Source organism: Tauraco erythrolophus, chromosome 6 (assembly GCF_009769465.1).
Source record: "Tauraco erythrolophus isolate bTauEry1 chromosome 6, bTauEry1.pri, whole genome shotgun sequence".
Classification (NCBI taxonomy): domain Eukaryota; kingdom Metazoa; phylum Chordata; class Aves; order Musophagiformes; family Musophagidae; genus Tauraco; species Tauraco erythrolophus.
The window spans coordinates 61,082,094-61,103,200 of record NC_141470.1 but is presented as its reverse complement, the minus strand read 5'-3'; the positions used below and the strand labels follow the sequence as shown (position 1 = coordinate 61,103,200).

General features: G+C 41.7%; 1 protein-coding gene across 1 annotated transcript in view; it reads right to left on the bottom strand.

The window, feature by feature from the left end:
* Positions 1-20,872, bottom strand: part of DYNC1H1 (dynein cytoplasmic 1 heavy chain 1) — a 46,085-nt gene extending 25,213 nt beyond the window's left edge. Inside the window, exons 1-32 of the mRNA XM_086612915.1 lie at positions 20,602-20,872; positions 17,936-18,023; positions 17,176-17,349; positions 16,707-16,962; positions 15,595-15,781; positions 15,143-15,414; positions 14,778-15,005; positions 13,209-14,285; positions 12,743-12,922; positions 11,999-12,148; positions 11,602-11,748; positions 11,315-11,455; positions 10,999-11,175; positions 10,776-10,886; positions 10,574-10,693; positions 10,112-10,351; positions 9,409-9,564; positions 8,925-9,038; positions 8,184-8,294; positions 7,894-8,103; positions 7,341-7,487; positions 6,963-7,129; positions 6,079-6,252; positions 5,187-5,352; positions 4,920-5,108; positions 4,648-4,836; positions 3,672-3,954; positions 3,308-3,408; positions 1,615-1,774; positions 1,084-1,327; positions 725-908; positions 20-232 (exon numbers count right to left, since the gene is read on the bottom strand). Of these exons, the coding sequence (XP_086469041.1) occupies positions 20-232; positions 725-908; positions 1,084-1,327; positions 1,615-1,774; positions 3,308-3,408; positions 3,672-3,954; positions 4,648-4,836; positions 4,920-5,108; positions 5,187-5,352; positions 6,079-6,252; positions 6,963-7,129; positions 7,341-7,487; positions 7,894-8,103; positions 8,184-8,294; positions 8,925-9,038; positions 9,409-9,564; positions 10,112-10,351; positions 10,574-10,693; positions 10,776-10,886; positions 10,999-11,175; positions 11,315-11,455; positions 11,602-11,748; positions 11,999-12,148; positions 12,743-12,922; positions 13,209-14,285; positions 14,778-15,005; positions 15,143-15,414; positions 15,595-15,781; positions 16,707-16,962; positions 17,176-17,349; positions 17,936-18,023; positions 20,602-20,872 (6,627 nt within the window). The remainder of the gene's footprint in view (positions 1-19; positions 233-724; positions 909-1,083; positions 1,328-1,614; positions 1,775-3,307; positions 3,409-3,671; positions 3,955-4,647; positions 4,837-4,919; positions 5,109-5,186; positions 5,353-6,078; positions 6,253-6,962; positions 7,130-7,340; positions 7,488-7,893; positions 8,104-8,183; positions 8,295-8,924; positions 9,039-9,408; positions 9,565-10,111; positions 10,352-10,573; positions 10,694-10,775; positions 10,887-10,998; positions 11,176-11,314; positions 11,456-11,601; positions 11,749-11,998; positions 12,149-12,742; positions 12,923-13,208; positions 14,286-14,777; positions 15,006-15,142; positions 15,415-15,594; positions 15,782-16,706; positions 16,963-17,175; positions 17,350-17,935; positions 18,024-20,601) is intronic.
* Positions 20,873-21,107: the final 235 nt, after the last annotated feature.

The window sequence follows — 21,107 nt, the reverse complement described above, 5'->3', positions numbered from 1 at the left end:
TTTCAGTTTCGTATTTTACCTTTTCAACCCACATGCCACCAACTTCTTCTCCATCACCATACGTAAGGTACATTTCCTGACACACTTTCTTAAGCTCCTCTCGCAAGGCTGTCATCTCCCCACGATGATACTGTACTCCAGGGAATACATCAGAAAGAAGACTGAACAGCAATGGAATGTCTTCTGCAACCAGTTTTGGTACCATAGTTTCACACACACTTTGGATCAGGATCTGCAGAGAGAGTTATGTTTTGGTTAAGATTTTTTGTTAAGTTCCCTTCACCAAATGTGTTTGACAAGGAATACTTCACTAAATATTTTACTGAAAAAGCACCAGACTAGGGTGGTCTTTGTAAAGACAATCATTGATGGGGTTTCAGCTTTGAAACTACACAAAGAATTCCTAGTGATTTTTAGTTTATACAACTGTAGTTCCTTATGCCTCTCTTCACTATGCTTTTGGTATTAACTGCTAAGGAACTGAGCAGCAATAAGCGTTATGAAGTGCACCACCTCGTAAGAACTAGTCTTTCACTATGATTCAGGGACTCCAAAGACATGGTTAACTTGGTGCTTCTAAGCTATAAAATTACCACTTTCTGTAACTAACATTACTTTGCTTGCATGGCTTAACACTAAATGGTAAACACTGCAGGGTTATTTGCGTAGGTTAGTGTGCATCCTGTACTTTATCACAGAAGTAAAAAGTTCACATGCACATTACCTCTTGTTCTGGCAAGTTCTCAGCGATTTCTCCCTCATCGACAACTTCACCACGCTCTTCCTTCTCCCGCTTTATCTTCTGAATCCTCTCCCTCTTCACATTACCTGCACTAACCAGCACACTCTTCAGTGCTCTCAAGCCAAAATCGTAGTGACTTTGGGAGGACAGCTGTTCATCACAAAGCCTAAGAAGCAAGAGAGACAAAATACAACTTGACTTTCCATAGGGACCACACTCAGTAGATGTCACTGTTCACTTGAAATGATTGCTGCACAACGTGCTCTGTGAGTTGCAAAGAACATTACAGCTTTGAACAACAAGCTTTATTTTTACTGATTGGAGTCAAACTTATTACTCACTTGAAGAAGGGTACTATCTTATTGGCAAGCACTTCAGCTGTACGGAAGCCTTGGGAGTACAACATGACCTGGGCAATCAACTGACGGTCTGGTTTTGTCATTGCCAAGCTACGGAACAACTTCTTCAAATTATCAGGCAGATTTGATCTGCCTGCATAGCCAGGGTTCATGGTGATGAAGATAGCCATGTCAGGGCTCACTTTGACTTGTTTGTTCAACAGCTCACAAGTAATAGGTGTTGCAGCTGAAAAGAGAGTGCGTTTAGTTACATCTCAGTCAGTGATCAATCACCCTGAGAACAGAAGTCATACTTTACTCATTTTAGTTTCCTACAGTAACAAACAGCAGGTCCTCTAGTACTGCAACTCAAATACAGATTTCTACCAGCTGAAAGTTACTTCAAGTTTTTAAGTTTCAACAGAAAGTGGCTTCATCCTTGGATTGTTTGGGAGAAACGTAACTGAGCAACAAACCAGCATGAAGGACATTAGAGATGCTGTACAATGCTATTAGGAATAAACAATTACATACTCTTGTCATAGCTGGGGTTGGAATGCTCTCGCAAGGCTTCCTGGATGCACTGAACTTGCTGGGAAACGGCAGACAGCATACGCTCTTCCAGTCTGTTGAACTCATCAAAGCAGCCCCACGCACCCACTTGGCAAAGTCCCACAAAGATGCGTCCCATTGCCTGCATGTAGAGGGGAAAATTCACTGAAGTTGCATGATCATTCTTGCCTATGCATAGGCAAAGAGAGCAGAGAAGAGGACTTTATACGATGTATTCAAGGGAGGAAGGAGCTGTATTTATATGTAGGTTACCATCACTGCAGTACTGTAAGAGCTATAAAGTGGTTCTAACTTTCAGATGTTCACTGCTTCACAGACTCACAGATGATGATCACAGCTTCCTATTACTACAAAATGTACTGCAGTGTATTCACAAAACAGTCAAGGTAAGTCCACTGCATGTTGTTTGCTGATACCATTGATACCAGGTGCGGTTCTAGACCTCTACTGCAAGGAGGATACTACAGTTACAAAATATTTCAGAAGAGCAGACTGCACAGTCAGAGCATGATAAAGGCTTTCACCTGAAGAACAACCTTTAAGGTTGAATTCCACAAAAGGCAACATAAGGGAATATGTTAGAGGTCTAAAAGCCACTGGTTTAGGATGAATAGGATTCAGCTCTTCACAGTCTTTTCCACTACAAGAACTAAGAAATCATTAAAAAAAGACAAAAGAAAGTGCTTCTTCATAAAATGTATAGTAATGCAGTGGAACTCTTCAGTAAAGAATGCTGCAGAATTAAGTGTGCATGTGGATTTAAGGGGAAAAACGAGTACCTGAAGAAAGATTCACTGGAGCATAAACAAACCAACCCATTTCAGCTTGGTTACTGCTGATCCTCATAACTCTCAGAGGCAGGAAGGGGACTAGGGGGCAAGGAAGGAGTATCACGCACTAGCTGTCATCTTACTACTCCCTAGGTATTTTCTCACAGTCACCAGTACAGATCAAATGCTGACTAAATGGATCCCTGCTCTAATCGAAGTGCAGCTGTGCAGATAAAAAAACAGATGGGGAACCTGGCAGAGTTCATGAAGCACTGTTATTCCTTGTCCACGTTTTACATTCTTTTTTATACACACATCTGATCAAGGTTTTATATTTTGAAACATTTGCTACGTTACAGTTTACAGAGGCACTTCATCTGGTTCTCAGTTTGAAGATGTCATTAATTTTGAAGTATCTGGGTAAGTTTTCTTAGTTTTGAAGAACCTGTCACATGCTGAGGCAAACTCCACAGTTATGTCGCAAAGGATCATTTGGTAATCGTACAGCTACTTTGGTAGTCTCACAATCTCATCTGTTCTCCATTAAACCGGTACTATTAATGCAAACTAAACAATTTAAGTTACTTTCCTAAAGCCAGTCTTAAGCCCCTGCCTTGTACTTCCTCTTCCTTTCCCTCTATTTGCTGCTATAGAACTACCTGTTCCAAAAAAGCTAGAACCCTTCCCCCAGTAATGTTCTGCCCCATTCTTGCTTTAAGAATTTTTTGTTACAGAGCATCTATACGACCCACAGATACTGGCTCAGTTAAGACTTACAGATAATCACCTTGAAAATAAACACTGCTGGCTGTTTGGCTTTTGAAGAGGTTCTTATGGTCTGTTAGCAAAGACTACTTTTTTTTTTTTTTAATCAAACAGCTTACCTGGAAGTCAAATGTTTCATCGCAGTTGAAAACCAACACAAAGCGGCCAAGCTGGTGTCCAAGAGCCTTAACAGATTCTGTTTTACCAGTACCCGCAGGACCTATTTTTGAAGGGAGACAGACATGTTTTAGTGTTTATCATCCGAGGTACCACTGCCTACTCGTAATCTGCTAGCATACTGACTCTGACGGTCCCTGACGAGAGGGTTCAGTGAAGCCTAAAACTGTTAAAACTTCCCCCAAAGACTATTTTGTTCTTCGGTATCTTAGTTACAAGTGTCCTGCATGTTTAGATTAAAGCTCTGTATTACAGAGGATAATATGCTTGTCTCCAGTTTTTCTTGTACTTCAGTACCACACTTACCAAACGGTGATCCTCCAAGTCTTGCCTCCAGGGCTTGTGTCATTGTCAGGTAACAGCGGTCAGTAAGAGGAGTCTGCACCAGCTTATCCTGAACACCAAGGTACTCAAAACCATAGTTGAATTTGGCATTTGCCATCTGAATGGAGAGCTGTTGCAACACATCTGTCTGTTTTGGGTCAAAGTAGAACCGCATTTGGCTGAGCCACTCAAAGGATTTTGAGTTGTCAATCTTGCTTTTCATCAGTGATCTTGTAACATCTCTCTGGTGCACCAACTCAGTGATCTGAGGAATGAAGTAACTCCTTAGACTACAGCAACACAAGCCATTGCTAATAAAGACAGGAATCCCACAGCTTCCCAGATTAGCATAGTAAATTGCCATCACTTAGAAATCACAACCTACCAACAGTCTCTGCCTTAAAACATGTTGCTACAAAGACGAAACCAACAATGTTCACCATTCTTGTTAAGGACTTCCCCAGCTTTCAGCAAAGCGCTCCAGTCTAGTTAGTTTGTTAATCCATTACACTACTGAACTAGACATTTTACTTGCCAGAAACTACGAAGACAAGAACTCCTAAACCAGACCAGGTATTTCCCTCTAAAAATCTATAGAAATAACTCGGGATGATTTTAACTTTCCCCTTCTCTCAATCCTTATCTACAAAGGCATATAATAAATACAGTACTAAGCAGCTTAAAGAGATATTTTACATTTCAATTAAGAAATCAGTAACTTCCATATTTGGAAGAGCTAGTTGGAAGATCAATTCAGTGAGCTAGTCTATAATACGCTATCATGCATTAAGCTGACTAGAGTGGAAAAAACTACCACCACCTACAAGACCAGGGCTTGATATAGTTGTTTAAATTCATCAAAGGTTTTCCTAGGGGAAAAATAAGTCTTAATCTTTTCGTTAAACTTTTAAAAATCCTCACCCGTGAACCCAGAAGAGGAAAGGAGGTTTTTACTTACCAAGTGCTCCAGTTTCCTTCTGCGAAGAGGCGGCTGCTCCATCAGCACAGAGTCTGCCAGGACATTGAGTGTGACCTCAACATTAGCTAGCACAGACTGGAGCGGACTGTTGTCTCCACTCATACCACAGAGGGCTGACTCGACATTCTCAGACCACGCAATCTGGGCTGACAGGACTACAAGCTGAGCCTATGTAACAAAAATTGTCATCAGACAGTTTTCCTCACTGAAGTAACCAAGCTGCAGTACGCTTAAGTGTTCCATATTGATACCTGGTATTTGTCAATCCAAGAGATGTAGACTGCTGGATCAATTGAAGTTGCTTTTCCAAAGATTTCTACTTCAGTAACAGATTCTGCAAGCAATTTAGCAAGCGTCACTCTCATTTCTTTTTCAACAAGAGTGAGCCACTCATTGATCTTGGGATGTTCTGTGATGGAGACAGGTGTTTTGAAGAGCACCTGCAAGAATTAGGTTAAAGTCAGGCCATGTTCACTTATTTTCAGAATTTTATTTAAAAACAAACACTGCAGCTGTACCTCCTCTCCTTCACGTGAAGATATCCCAAGAACCACAGAATTATCTTCATTAAGAATAATGCTAGAAACGCCAGCAAACATCTTCTTGAAGTGTTTCTGCAGCTTAGCAACATTTTTGCTGTTTCCAATGATTTCAAGCAAGTCTTCATCACCAACAAAATAAAACCTAATAATCACATAACATTAGATCTGTATCAGAACTCCAACTATTACTCTTTATTTACTTATGTTTCATAGATGGCCACTATACAGGAGTAATTGAGTCTCACTTCCCAAACACTGCAAGACTGCGCAAGCCAGAAATCGGTTCTAAGATTAAGTCTCAGTTCACGTGGTCTGTACCAGACAAAAGTATATACACGCTCCATAACGTGGATTGATCTCTCTCCCTATCCATCCCTGAAATACCCACAGTAGAGCTCGGGATTGAATGAAGTCTATTAGGCAGGGAGAGCTCCCACTAAGCACCTCCTTCATCCTCACTCTCCCATGCTAAGTGACAAACTGGTTGAGGACTACAATAAGTCAGAACCAATGACTTAAATACTGGATTGTGACAGTTTAGACACTGTCCTTCAATCAAATATCAGAATTAAGCAGTTCAAAATAGAATCTGTAAGTTTACAGAAATCAGCTGCAATGGTTCCTCAAGCAATATCTGAATCCTACAACCAGCCACAGATGAGCAAGTACGGGAAATTTTAGTCCCACTACCTGAGAAGCAGCTATAACTGAATTATGTATTTAGACAACACAGAATTAAATGGTAGAAACATCTTATATATACACAATACATAAAAACTGGTAGAGGCTTTACAGAACAGTACACCAATTTCTGCACAGAAACATTAAATTAATTGACTCTTGAAATAAAGTAAAGTCAACTTCTTACCGAGGGAAAGAGGACCTCTCCCTTTCCAAGTATTCTCCCAATGCCTTCTGTATCTTCCCAAGCAAGTCTGCCAGTCTTTCCAATGACCTCTGCACACCTTGAATGTTAAGAACGTCCATGACAAGTGGAGATTTGGACACCTTTTTCATGAGTGCCAAAAATTCAGTGCTGATGCTGTAAGTAAAATAATACAGTACATTAGCGCAAGCTCAGTAACCAAGGGCATGCAGCACACCAAAGTTACTTGTCTCTAAATAACTGCTGCCTCTCCAATTGTTGCAGCTGCCCTAGGAAACACAAGGCTAAATTCCCAAAATAGCTTTTCATCTACCTCAAGTTCACAACAAAATCTAACTTCATTGCAGTGTTCAAGCTATCAATTCCACTGCTAAAGGTCTGTTTGTCTTCATTTCCTGAAGAGATGCATGCATCTGATTCTTTGATCTGACTGAAAGTGTGTGGAATGAATAAGGATGACCAGAACAACTTAAAGCAGAGGAAGAAAACGATTTTTGAAGGGTGAGACTAAAGGCTGTGGCAACAGAAATCAGACTGCTTGTTGCAGCCACAATGCCAGAAAAATCCTTGAGGTAGCTGACTGGAACTCACAAGAAAAACCTCCTGAATCCGAATAATCTTCTAAAAATTGTACATCAGCCAGTTTATAATAAATCTTTTTCTGTCATAGCTGTCTACATGCACATCCTGCCTTATTTGTTTGCTTGATGAACTTACATCTACAGCAGGGCTGTAATCCAGCTGGACCAGGTAAGAATACAGTTAGTATTTCAACTTAGTGCTACACTGAAGTCATGAAGTTGCAGGCCTGTCGATATGGTGCCCCAAGGGAGGTGAGAAAAGAACAAAGCAATTAAAAGAGTCACCTCTGGAACCGCTGGGTCTCCACAGGCAGCAAGTGCTTGATGTCTGCACTACCAGTAAAGATACCCTCCAAGTAGACCCATCGCCTTTGGACATCTATCCAGACATCAAAGAGTGCCATGATACGGTTCAGCTTATCTTCCCAGCTAAGGGCGTCTTCCTCAAACACCTGAAGTTTAAATGTTGTATTAATATTCATTTTAATAGTATCAGGAGTTTGACTGCTAATAATTATTAGTGGAAACAGTTGTCTAAGAGTTACAAAGTATGCATAGACAGTTAATTGTCTGTCAACTAGTCCCTGCTGACAAATATATAAACTAAACAAGAGGGGAAGGCAGAATTAAATGAAGAACCTTTAGCTCTGTTCTCCATTTTACCTTGTAGTACGGTGAGAGCTTCATAGCAGACACGCTGTTAATGTGCTCTTTTACTTTGTTGAAAAGGTCATCCCATCCACGAATCAAACGGCATTTGTTCTGGTAATTGACCAAGTCCAGTTCGTAAGTGTTCCACACTTCTCTTATCTGAAGAAAAAAATGTTTAATATACAACATCAATCATTTCTGCTCCAACACAGTTAAAGTAGAAACGTATACAGTAATCAGATTTTACTTTTTTTTTTTTACCCAAGGATTCTGAGTTTATGCTCAAGCTTTGTTAAAAATATTGAAAACATGATGCAGTTAAGTAAAAACTTAAGCAAGGTGGGAGTTTTTGCAGTCATTATCAAGGACTGCTTTTCCCAAATCATGCAAATTTCATCAGAGGAAACTTAGGCAGCTTTAAGCTGTTCCCTAAAACAGTGTTCCATGGAGTCTTGGCAATTGTATCAACAGCTTAGATTGACAAGCTTACTACGCAAGTGTCAGCCACCCGGCAGCAAGTCTCTGATTTACTACTATATGCATACATACAAGAGCTGATACTAGCCTGTTTCAAGAACTCTTCCAAAGCCATCTCTCCCTGAGCCACGAGCAGTACATCTTTGACGATTGCTTCGTTCCTCTGTAAATCCACATCCCAGATCTGACCTAGGGTCAATTCTGAGACAACCCAGTTAACATGAAGCCTTTTCATCAGCTGTTTCCAGTGACGATCTTTAAGTGCCTCGGATTTCAGTTCAATAACTAACATGTTTATCTACAGGAGAAAAGAAAGCAAGTTACATCCTTGAACTTGAACTATAAAATACACACGTTTTAGAAATAAGTATAACTTACCTTCATGTAACCCTTCAGAAGCCTCTGAACATATTCATAGGAGGCATACTGTCGCAAGCGAGCAGGGAAGTTTTTCAGTTGGTTCAGCAGAGCATCTAAGTTTTGTCGAAGCTGTCAGTAACATAAAAGCAATGAAATCTTTCTCTGCAAGTGCTGTGCACATAGTTGTACAAGTTTAAAGTTGTCTATATCTTTTTACAGAAACCTTGCGCTAATGAAATATTATAAACAGTACAGCTCTTTCAGTGTTACATGTATTTGTGTAATATGTGGTTACCCTATAGCTGGAAATGTAATTTTATTGGTCCGACTAAGATTTACGACATAGTATTGTCACAGGCAGTTTATGGCTTAATGTTCCTACTGCTCTCTACCTCCTCAGCATTGAGCTAAAACTGATGCTGTTCGTTCAACCATATAATGAAGTTTCCCTAACGAGGTCCAACAGCCTATTTAAAAACAGTGCAGTTTCTTCTCTATAGACGCAGCCCAATCTCTATTTCAAAACACTGGTATTGTATAAATCCCCTGAAAAATTACTGAAGTTGTGACAAACCATGTGAGTTTTTTTAGCTTAGCATGAAAAAACATGCTCACAAGATAAATGAAAACAGGTACCTAAAACACTGAAAACAATCTGGAACTTGACAACTGAGCATGTTTTCCTCAAGAGGTCTTCTAATTCCTAAGTTGCATATACTTGTGGTAGTTACATTTTTCACGTATACAGAAGTGAAGTACCTTGCGAGGCTGTACTGAAACCCAGGGCTGTTCCTTCATTTGATCAATCTGCTCCCACACCTTAGAGAGTTCAGACCAGACGCCTTTAAGATCCTGCAACTCTTCAAGGGCCACCTGTAGTAAAGAATGTATAAAACGTCAGCAGTTACTCCTAGTTTCTTCAAAGTCATTAGCATGAGGGAGTTAAAAGCAATACTTTTAACGTGGCAAGCTATCTGAAGGTTTTCGACAATTCATCAGAACTGCAATACCAAGTGACCCAGATAAGATTTTTGCATCTCAGGTCACATAATAGCTTCATGAGAATAAGACAGTGAAGGAAGAGATGACAGACAATTTCTTAAGACTAGAACTGAACAAGCATGGAGATTGTATCTTGACACTAGTACACAGCAGACTACAAGTCACTCTGGTAAGGGAGACAGAGATGGAACTGAAACATTTTTATCTGAAACTGACAAGGAGTTGTGTGAGCAGGCTGTACCTGGACACGCTCTTCAGAGCCACTGAGCAGTCCTGTATCTGTTAGTTCCAGAGCTTCTTTGGCCTTCGCACACTTCTCACGATCATCCTTCAGCCTACCGAATTTTCCCTCATAAATGGTTAGAGCTTGAAGAGCCTCTTCTGGACGCAGGTTTCCCTAAAGTTTGCATGGGATACGTTAACCCAAAAATCCTACAATCAAGTTGAAGCCAAGGTAAAAAGCAAGGACTAAAAAGTGAATGTTGGTTTGTTTCATCGTCTTTCCATTTCCAGATTGCTGACAATAAGGCTACATACTAATCCAGAATAAGTCTCATCCCACTTCTATATGCAGTTTTTGGCTTTACTAAATATCACTTTAGGGGGAAAAGAAAAAAAAAAGGCAAAAAAGCAGCTTGCTTCTGAATCCGCCTACAGGCATGCCTCTGACATATTCCTTGTTTCAGCCAAAGCTTTCTTAGTAACCGAAGTTGTCTTGCTTTTTGCACCTGACAGACACCTACATTTTAAGGGTAAATTTCTCTCTGCCACCCTCCCCTCGCAAAAATTAACACATTGGCAAGTTATTATAGAACCCTCAGAAAGACTTTTATCACCATCTAAAACGAACAACTACAAAAAGCATAAAAATAAACTGCCTACTTCTTAGTAAATGCAGAGAATCTACCTCATTATCTGAATGAGTATCAATCATCGCTACTTACTGTTACAGGCTTTGTCTTCTCCCAGTCTGTTAGCAAGTCTGTTGTTCGGCTCTCCACTGCACGATCCTCCTGAACTATCTTCATCTGCAAATTTGCTACTTGTTGCTGAATGGCAGAATCCTTTCGGCGCATGATGTCATTAAAGGCACCCCATTCTCCTTCAATGTTGTCAATGTACAGCCAAGAGGATGGAAACTGGAACCTTTGTTTCTCAAGCAAGCGCTGACCATTGCGATAAAGCTGCAAGAGATAGCAGTTCTAAGTTAAAAAGACAAAACTAACCTAAATCGTAAGGCTTAGCAGTCAACATATTTTAACAAGTGCTCACTATGGAGTTCACAGAATTTCTCAGGAGATGAAGTTCAAGTCTGTTCTCAAGAGAACTTGGAATATCATGAAGCTGCATCTTAAGAGCTAAGCCTGACATTTCCAGAAGTAAGAATTGTTAGCAAGACAACATACCTCAACTTGCTTTTCAAACTGCTTGATTTTACGTTTCAAGGACTGCACGTACGTGATGAACGTCACTGCATCTGATGTGCTGGCAGTGTCCACTGAATGCTGCTCCAGTTCTTGACGGGACTGTTTGGGGCACAAATCAGTGTTTTAGAAGTCTAGAACAGTTGATCTGAAAGTGAAAAACTGGAATTCAGACTTTTCTTACCTTAGAAATTTGTGAATGAAACTCTGTCATATTCTGACCAAGCATTTGGCCAAATTTGCTGAGCACTTCCTTGTGCCAGGAGTCATACTTCAAGTTCACTTTTGATTGTACCTACAATTGAATAAAGTTACAGAATAGTAACTTGTTGGCCTTGCCATTTTCTGTTATACACCCATTCTGAAATTTAATGCATTTATCACAAACAATAATTACAATTTCTTACCTTGCCATAGTCTATGACAACAGGTCCAAATTCCTTTCTGGTTTCTGCATTGTCAAATGTTCCTCTTGCCTTTCTTATCTGAACTAAAAGGGCTTGCCATTTATTCAAGTCTTCTCCAAGACGGTTGTATATGTTTTCAGGTTGCATATCCCACAAACACTGGTACTGCAGCCAAACCTAATTAGGGTATTTCATAAACAATATTCAGAACTTCTCCAGTATATTCCAAAATAAGTGTTCCCCCTCAACTCCCAGGAAAACAGAGAAAAGTCCATGTTCACTTTAGCTAGAGCATTATGTGGTGTCAGCTTCCTACCTTGACATACAGCTCCACTTCAGTCACAATTCCCACAATAGCAGAGTACGAATCCTCCAGAGCTGCAGGGCCATCAGGCATCCTCGTCAATGCATTACGATAGAACTTCTCTTCCTCAGACAGCTCATAATGCACTCCGACCTAAGAACCGCAGTTATACAGGTGATATACATGAATTTCTAGGGCACTCAGGTTCAGTCCCAGAGCAACACACTAAGATATCAAGCAAAATTAATTGCAAAGTGAAAATAAGTGCTCAGACTTAGATACAGCTTCGTTACACTTACCTGGTATCTCTGACTTTGAATTCTTGGTAGAGACAGGACTACCATCTTCCAAGAAAACATTTCTTGATAAAGTTTGTATCTACACTCTTCAATTGGTGGATTCAAGTATATCACCTGGTTGGTTATTCTTAGCTCATGTACAATGTTCTGCAGAAACAGTAAACAGTTTTACTGGCACATACTACTACACATAGACAAGAATTTTGGACTTCAAGAAGTAGCACATGCTTTGAAAAAAATTAACTTGCACTTAACTGGGAGGAGGCAAGCATTCCTCCAAAAACAGATGCAGAAGTAATATTTATCTCCCGTACAAGCCTCACATATAATTACTGAATTAAGTAATTGAATATAAGGAAATAAAAACAAACAACAAAAAACCCACACCAAAACTTACTTTGACCTTAGGTTCACCACCAGGCTTATGGCTCACTTGAGGAGCATCTGTATCCATGTCAACTTCTGCTTTGTCATCTGCTTGTCCAAGAAGAACTTGGGTCCAGGCCCTCAGTCCAGCTTGCAAACGAACACCCAGGATTCTTTCAATCTAAAGAAAATAAGCCACATTGAAGAAAAAGCTGTACATTCACTGCAGAAAGATCCCCACTATCGATACGATCTGACACCAGGCACACTACGGTGCCTCAAAGAACCAAGTGCTCCTTTACTAAGTCATTATATAGGTTTAAGTTTTGGCAAATTTTCACTGAATATAAATTCAAAGCTTCTCCTGCCCTTACAGACTTTAATGGAATTAAACAATTTCAACTGTTTTAAAGTTGGCCTAACCTGAAGCTTAACAGGCAGAACCAAACAATACGAAGGCAATGAGTCTGCTACTGGTATAGCAAGTTTTCCACCACCCTTTATCTACCTCATTCCCCAGTAACTTCTAGGCAGTCAATCTGTATCAAACTTTTTTCTTCAAAAGGCAAAACTCCTTGAATTAATTGATCTCAAAACTCAACAGCTAAAAAACAACAGGGCCTGCATCTTCTGCATACTGAATACACACTGAAATTTTTGGAAAACTAGGACACAATTTTCCCTGGATGACCATGAAGAGTCTAATCAAAAAACATTCTGCACCTGATTAAAATGTTTCCTTTAAATATATACTACTCCTTGATCACAAACCTACCTCCATATCCAACTTATTGACCCAGATTGGCAAATTTGAATATGAATGAAGATTTAAGTCATCCACAGCTTTCTGAACCCTGTTCAAGATTTCGGAGAAAGTCTTGTGATCATACATGCATGTTTCCAACGATCTCACTTCCAGGTCTATTTTCTCTTCAATAATGAGCAGATCATCCACCTAAAATGGTTTAGGAAAAACGGGAAGCTTAGTTATTGCAAGTTAGATAGAGACAACAATAATTACACAGTAATGGTTAGACACTTCTCTTTATTTGGATGCAGCAAGTCTATGCATCTTAGCAATACTAAAAGATCCATTCAGCAGGCCAATTTGTGCCAACTCAATCAGCTACTTAACCAAAGAGCTACAGGACAGGTCATCAGCTATCCAATTCCACTTTTGGTCAACCACACATTACTGTTCAAACACAAAAATTTTGCAGAATTTGAAAGGTAAAACAAACCTTTTCCTGGAAGCTGAAGACGGTCTCGGCTAAGCGCTGTACATACGGATCGAGTTTGTATGACTCCCACACGAGTGCGATTCCTTCTGCAATCAAAGCCTGCACCTCTTTCTTCAAGCCAGCAACCAGAAGTGAGATAGTGTTACGCTCTTCTACTTTCTCACATGTTCGTTCGTACGTACGGACACTTTCAATGAGAGAAATCGCAAACGGATAGAGCTGGTTTGCTTGGTGAGCTTTGTTGACAATTGCTAGTGGGACACGGAAACCAAGCCACTTCAGGTTTCGGACTTCTTTTGAAAGTGTAATTATTTCTGGGAGGAAGTTGACTTTCAGTTTTAGGACATTTCCAGTTCGACCTCTAACACGAGTGCTTTCAATGGTGAAAATACGACCAGACACACCAAGATTGCGTTGCTGAACTTTTCTTGCCCAGTCATCAAAGATCTCCTGAGTGTTGAGCTTCATGCGAAAGCTATCTCCATCCTGCTTCAGCTTCTGACCTTCTACGTGGTTCTCCCAGCCTTTGCCAAGGACATCCTCAACACGCTTCATGTAAGCGGTGAGCTGTCTGTCAATCTGTTTTGCCCAAATTATAGACCCCGACACAGGAGGCAAGTCACGAACATGACTCATTTTACAAGCCTGACTCTGCGGGTACTGTACTTTAAATTTGTCATGAAGAGACTCGATATCGTCTTTTACCCGCTGGATTAGTTGTGTTTGATACTCACGAATGGCACCGCGAATGTGAGGTCTGACAAACAAGGCATTAAACCGAGAGAAGATTCTGAACATTTCATTGGCGTTCTTCGCCGTACCAAGCTGGTCTCTCAAACGGGCAGTTATTCTTGTTTCAACTCTATCAATTCTTTCATCATACCGCTTCATTGCTGCCTCCCAGGCTTCTGTACCTTCTTTGGAAACGTCTAACCCATCCACTTCCTTAACATTCTCATAAGCAAGATTGACTTCTTCAATTGCGTTAGCATCTGCAGCATCAAAGAGGACTTCAGCTACTTTCATATCCTGTGGTTCAGGTACCTCTCCTTGGTTTTGCTGGGCAACAGCAGTTACCTACGTTAGAATCACAGTTTAGTGAGCTGGATGCTTCAAAATTTACTTACAAATAGCTAAAGAGCCTGCTCTTAACAAACAGTGCAAAAAACCTACACATTAGTACCAAACCCTTAAAAACTTCCAGTCACGTCTCAGATTTAAGTTCCACTAGAAATGGGGCAACACAGTTACTTTACCAACTTTCACTACTGTGCTGCGTCATCTCATTCCCCACTGTAGTTTGTCCAAGCTCAGTTATTTACACACTTACTCATCTCCTCTATGTTATGTCTGGACTTGCTGTGTCTATTAATGAGCATGGTCATGTAGTATGTGGTGTACTTCAGAATTAAAGCTAAGCCTATTAGCAAGGGTTCAAAACTAGACGGTTTTTGGAAGCAGACAGAGAAACTGAATGTTACTTTAGTTTTGTGTTGGTAACTTTTTAAAGCAACAGTGAACACTCTTGAAGGCACGCAGATTTTGTCTAGTAAAGAACAAGAATATTACCTGAGGTCGCAAGACTCTCACAATAACGGCCCGCAGCTGCTCATGTTGACGTCTGAATTTCCTCATTTGATCAAGACGACCTTGGAGCTTCCTATGAGCAGGACTGATACGCCACACCATCTTCAGGTTCTCTTCCCTTTTTCTTTTCACGATATCTCTCAGCAGAACTTGTAGCTTCTCATATTCATCATCCCAGGTTTGGAATACTTCAAAGCATGCAACCATTACCTGAAGAGCGTTTTAGAATAGGAATTTTAGCTCCCAAATGAAATGCTTCCCAAAAGTCACTATTCAATGCAAAAATACAGCCACCAGTGCCACAATGCAAAAGCACAGCCACCAGTACCACAAAACAACAAACACACCTTTTCAAATTCTTCATAGGCAACATGCATCAGTTTTCTGGTTCCCAACACTTTAAGTAGCTGAGAGCTCAGATCTCTTGAAATAGCTTCCACTAAACGCAATGCCCTTTGGATTGGGTATTTTGTGTTTCTGATTTTTCTCAAATGGGTAAATATTGCAACAAGGGCCTGCCTTATTTTGTCCAGCTCAGTAGCAGACAGCAAGTCATTCAGTGGAAAGTCCTTCATCAGTGGATTATAGTCATTCACGGTTTCCAGAGCCTGTTTTAGACCTAAATGTAATAGAAATCATTTTGAATGCAGTTTTTCATTTCATTAATCAAATCTGCAGCTTTAACTAGACCAAGGTTACTCTAAAAAGCACTGCTCTTTGTACCACAATGTTCAAGTTTCATAACAGCTTAAGTTCCATAGGACGCTTGTGAAAAAGTGTTATTGAACAGAGATTTTACCTGTGTCTGTATCGAAGCTGACAGTTGCATGAAAACGTTTGCCATGTTTTAGAATATCCAGAGTCAGAAGAACTTCTGGACTTTCACGTTTTTCCTGAATGCGATACAGAGCCCGTTCCAAATTTAACCAGAAGCTTATTTCCTGTAATGCGGTGCCTGATGCAGGATCTCGATCTAATTTGGTGACCTTAAAAGTAACACAACAAGAAGGGAGAGAGAAAAGCATTTTATTTAAAGGCCTCAACTGTAAAAACTTGCTCTATTACTAAATATAATTGAAACACATAACATCTACTAGGTTTTAATAATCCAACCTCAGACATTTTTGGTGCTCATTCTGTAAGAAATGTAGGAACTGCAGCACAACAAGAGTCCAAGTTCAATTCCAGTGATCCTAAAGGCTGGTTTTAGGACCTTCACGTAATATCTTCAGTATAGCCTACAAAGATCACCTATCCACCCTCCTGATCAGTGTCTGTATTCTGGTTAATGAAAGATGAGCCAAGCAAGACAACAAACATGCTCTGGAGTAAGAAAAGGCACCACTGTTCCATGAGCAATAAGTGTTTACTGTGCCAATGGAGGAAAAAAAAGCCAGAGTAGTATCCAAGATGCTATTTCTGAGTGACTGCAGAAGAACAGCAGAGTTCTCCTGAAAAGTAACAGGCAGGACCACAAGAGATTACAAGACAGGACTGGAGCAACTGCTCTGAACTGACTGCAGATGCATCTGGGAAAAAAAACAAAAACCAACAAGACCTGTTTCTCTCAATCTGCTGTAAAGATTTGAAGAATAATTACAAAATTCACAAGATTACTGCCAGTTACTTGAGTCTATTACAATAAAGATAAAATAGCCATGCTCTCAGCTACTTGCAGAACAATTTAGACAAGACTAAATGACTAAATTTAAACTAGGCTTAAGTCTAGTCTAGAATAAGACTTAGTCTAATTTAGACTAGCATCTCTGTTGACTCAGAAGACTGGTCTCAGATCTTCAGCGTATCCTGCATGGAGCAGTATTTAACCAGTTAAACTGTGAAGAGGATACACAGTACTATACAGAAGTTCTTTTCACAGTCTAGTAATTTATTTACTATTTTTTTTTTTACCTTTTGTATCTCTCTAATCCAGCGGTTGACTCCAGATTGTAGCTGATTGAGGAATAATGGATCCTCAGCCTTCTCACCAAAATCTGTAACCTTTGGTTTTTCTCCACGTTCATAACACTGCTTGGCAACATTAGTAATGGTCGCATGAATTGGCAGACTAATCTCTGGGATTTCAATATTCTGCTGCAGATGCAGGAGGCCCATTTCCAGCTCTGCAATCTTTTTCTCAACTGAAGGAGCCATCTTATCTCCATCCCTGAAAAAGCACAGAGGTTTCTGTATAAGAAGCCAAACCAAAACCACACACAACATATTTAAGCCATCTGAACTTTCTCAGAGTCAGCAACAGCATCATACGCAACGTTGTGCTTAAAAAACTTCACGTGACCTTAACAGTCACTGCTATTTTCTTCATTGAACACCTACTTTAATTCATCAGCAGAGAAGTGCAGTATTTACACTGAATTACCTGTCTGCTTTGCCAGATTCTCTGATATAGGACTTGAAGAAGGGAGCAACAGCATTGCTAATGAAAGAGTGTAATGTTTCATATGGAGAATCTTCACTGAGCGTGAGCACTCTTAGTTGGGAAGACACTGGTTTGTCGGCATCAATCACTGGTGTACGCTTAATGAACGCGAGGCTGCAGAACAGAGAAGAGTTACCAGCTAAACATTTGAAACTTAAATGGCAGTTAGAACAGCTTTCATCTGACTGCAAGTTCAGGTCACAGGAGTCAAACGCTAACCTGCATCATCATACTTGATGATCTTTCTTCAGAGACTTGAACATAAGTCTTCCAATACATCTTTATACTTCACTCATCAGCCAAATTTAGCTTTCAGTAAGGACTCTACACTATGGGCACACATCTTACAAAGCTTCACAGTCAAATACACATTAAGGTAACTGACAAATATGTAAGAGCCAGACATAATTGAAGATTAATGAACCCAAGTGGTGTATATTACATTTGCAGGTATGGCAAATTAATAAGACTTTGTTTAACCTCAGAACTAGAAGTCCCGAGTCCATTCCTTTCAGCCTCATGACACATCTTTCTTTTATCAGAGCCTCCACCTTGAAAAGCTATTGCCCCACCCAAATAAAAACACTGCATGAAGCACTAGGTAAACTGGAGGTAAATTTGTAGGTAAAGTAGGTAAATCTGCTTGTATAGGTTTTGCATTCGCTCAGTAGAAATGTCAAGATCTATTCTACTAACTCACCTGTTCGATTTTATTCCATAATGAATGTCAGTGCTGATAGTGTAGGAAATGAACTCTTTTTCCTCTTCTCCTTCATCTCCCACATCCTCTGCAAAAAATACGCTATGTAAGAAGATATTTTATTTCTAAGGTATCTGCCACTCTTAAGAATTTTCTGCTATTACTGCACTATTTTCTAACCTTTAATTTCTACATCAACTTAAATGAAGTTAAATTCAGCTTTGCAATGTTGCTCAGATTCAGAGCAGGTTCATTGTTTTTTAACAAACTCTTAACTTTTTTAGGTTGCTATAAAAATGGTAAAACATTACAACAAACAAGTCATTCTTTCATTCTGAGAGAGAAATCTTCTGCAATACAGAATGTGCATTTATTTGTAGAGACATACTGCCAGGATAACTACACTTCAATGAGAACATTAAACATCTGTTTTTTTCTTTAAAAGGTTGCTTTGTATTTTCAGACTTTTTCACTGAAAAGTGATTTGGAAATTAAGTCTCTGACACACAAAAAAACTCCCGACAAAACAAAAACCCAAGCCCTGGGAAGTGTGCAGGCATTACCACAGCCGAGGCATCGCAGATGATGTAATTGCTGGGAATGCAGGCAGTTGTGCTGCAATGCAGTGATTTCGGTGCAGAGGGTTACTCCCTGTTGAGGGACACATTCTGACTGGACACATTACAGAGGACTCTCATCTTGCTCTGATTTCGTTTAGCCCTTCGTAGGAGATACAGCCTTAGGGTGTTACATTTGTGACTCCAAGCACCAGAAGCCTGGTCACTGCTCTAGACACCACAGGAACCCGCATGAATGCTGATGGCAGGCCGTGTAGCTAGTGATAAAACATACCGGTTTCCATTACTCAGAAATACAGCTTCTGTTTTATTGTATTTGTAATCAATAATTTACTTAATACTATCCAGTCCACACACAAGTTTCAATAATAATAGTGTTTTAATAGTGTCAGAGAAAACAAGACCTCCATACCCTGCTGGAGGTTCCAAATCTGTTAAGTTTGAAGACTGGCTGCCCATCAGAAAAATTCACTCTCTGCAAATAATTGCTACAAAACCAGAAGACATCAATGGAAATGCCTTCTGCCCATAGTAAATTAGCATTTAGCTTCTAAAACACATACTAAGTGTCTCAATTCGTTTTCAACCATACACACACAACAATATCTACACGGCAAGCCTGGAGCTAACAGATCACCGCTATCTTTCACTACTTCCAACCTGAACTAAGGCTTATCAACCTCATGAGCCAGGTAAGAGAAATTTGAGATCATCTGCATAGCCATTAGCATCCAATGGATCTTCTTTAAATCTTGTTAAACGCTGTATCATGAATTCATAGAGACTGTTTTTCTGCCCCATCCCTCCCCCCCGAAAATTGTTATCCCTGCTGAAAAAGAAGTCTCAAACTTCAGAAGGGGAAGAAGGAAGACAATCAGCAGAAATAGGCATAAGATAAACAAAGACAGGATATTTTAAGCAACATCTTCAGTTCACAGTGAACAGACAGCGAGGGGAAGAACCTTCTTTGCGTTTCCCTGTGTGCAGCAACTGCAGGACATCTATCCAGTATCTTACACTGCAGCCCTTGACACGCTAAATAATGCAATATGATGTATGACATCGAGATTTGGTATCTATCTACAGGGACTGAACCAACAGCACACTAAGAGCAGAGATCCAGAAGGTTAATATTAAACTTTTGCATGCTCAGACTGGCAGGTATATAGCCATACACAGACTGTAGGTCTTGTTTAATAGTAAAAGTCTGTGTTATTAATGAAGCCTAGTTACACTTCTGTGGCAATAAGTGCTTATTTAGCAACAGATTTTTTGACAATAAAAAGCCATTTTCGAAATAAATAGTAAAAGCAGCGTGTAAGTAACAAAGATGTTTCTCAATTCAGAGTGTCAATTTCGCCGTAGTATCTCAAGCAGCATTTGACGAGGTTTCCGTTTGTGCGCAGCACGGGCACCAGGCTCTGCTAACTAAACAAAGGCACTGCGAGGTTTACGAATTTCGATTTACAAAATTCAGAGTCTTGCTAATTAACCATGGAACAACGATCCTTACAAGCTGACTCAGGTTTGGTGTGTTGTTTTTTTTTTTCCCTTTTATACAGGATTTGGGGTGGTTTTTTTGTTCTGTTTCGGCCGGCTATCTGCCTTGCCGAGGAGGCGGTCACTTCCCCCGCAGGAAGGCAGCCGCAGCCGGCGCACCCACCGCCTGACAAAGCACTTTCCGCGCCTGTCCAGCCAGGACCGGCGACAGCCGCCGCATACGAGGCACCCGCGCCCACATCCAGCCCGCAGCCCCGCCAAGACGGAGAACAAAGAGTACCGGGGGGGGTGAGGCCGGGTCGGGCGGAGGCCGCCAGCGAGGGATCCGCCCGCTGGTGCGGGCCCCTGTGGCCGCGGCCACCGCCCTCACCCGACACCGAGCCCCGCCGCCAGCGCGCCTCTCCGCCCCGGAGAGACGGCGACTCCCCGACCGGGCCGTACGTGAGGCGGGCAGCCCCCGCAGCCCCACGGCAGGCGCGGGAGGGCGGCGGCGGCGGCGCGCCCCTCCCACCCCGCGGCAGGGCGGCGGCTCACGGCGAATGCCGCCGCCATTTTGGCAGCGCGGCGGCGGCCCGGCTCTCGCCTCACCTTTGAGGGTGGAGCGCTCCACCAGCACCGTGTGGACCTGCGGGTCGGAGAGGAACTTGCGCATATGCTCCACGGCGCCCTTCTCCTCCAGCGCCGCCTCCAGCACCGCCGGGGCTTCTCCGCCGTCCTCCAGCAGCAGCGGCACCAGCTTACGCAGGTGTTTCTGCAGCACCGACACGTCGGCCACGTTCTGCACCGCCGAGCCCGACACCTCCATGCCGCCTTCCTCGCCGCCGGGGCCGCCGCCCCCGCCGCCGCCGGAGTCCGACATGCCGAGGCAGGACGCCGGCAGACGCTCCGCCCGCTCCACCGCCGCCCCGACACTGGCGCGGCGGCCGCGGGGCACGCTGGGAAAGGCGGTCCGCCACGCCCCCCGCCGCCGGGCCGAGGGGGCGGCTCCCGCTCCCGCCGCCGATCCGCCCGGGAGGCTCCAGGCGGCGCGGCGGGGATCGGGCCGCGGCCCCGCGGCGCTCAGGGAAGGAGGGCGGTGCCTCCTCGGCAATGCG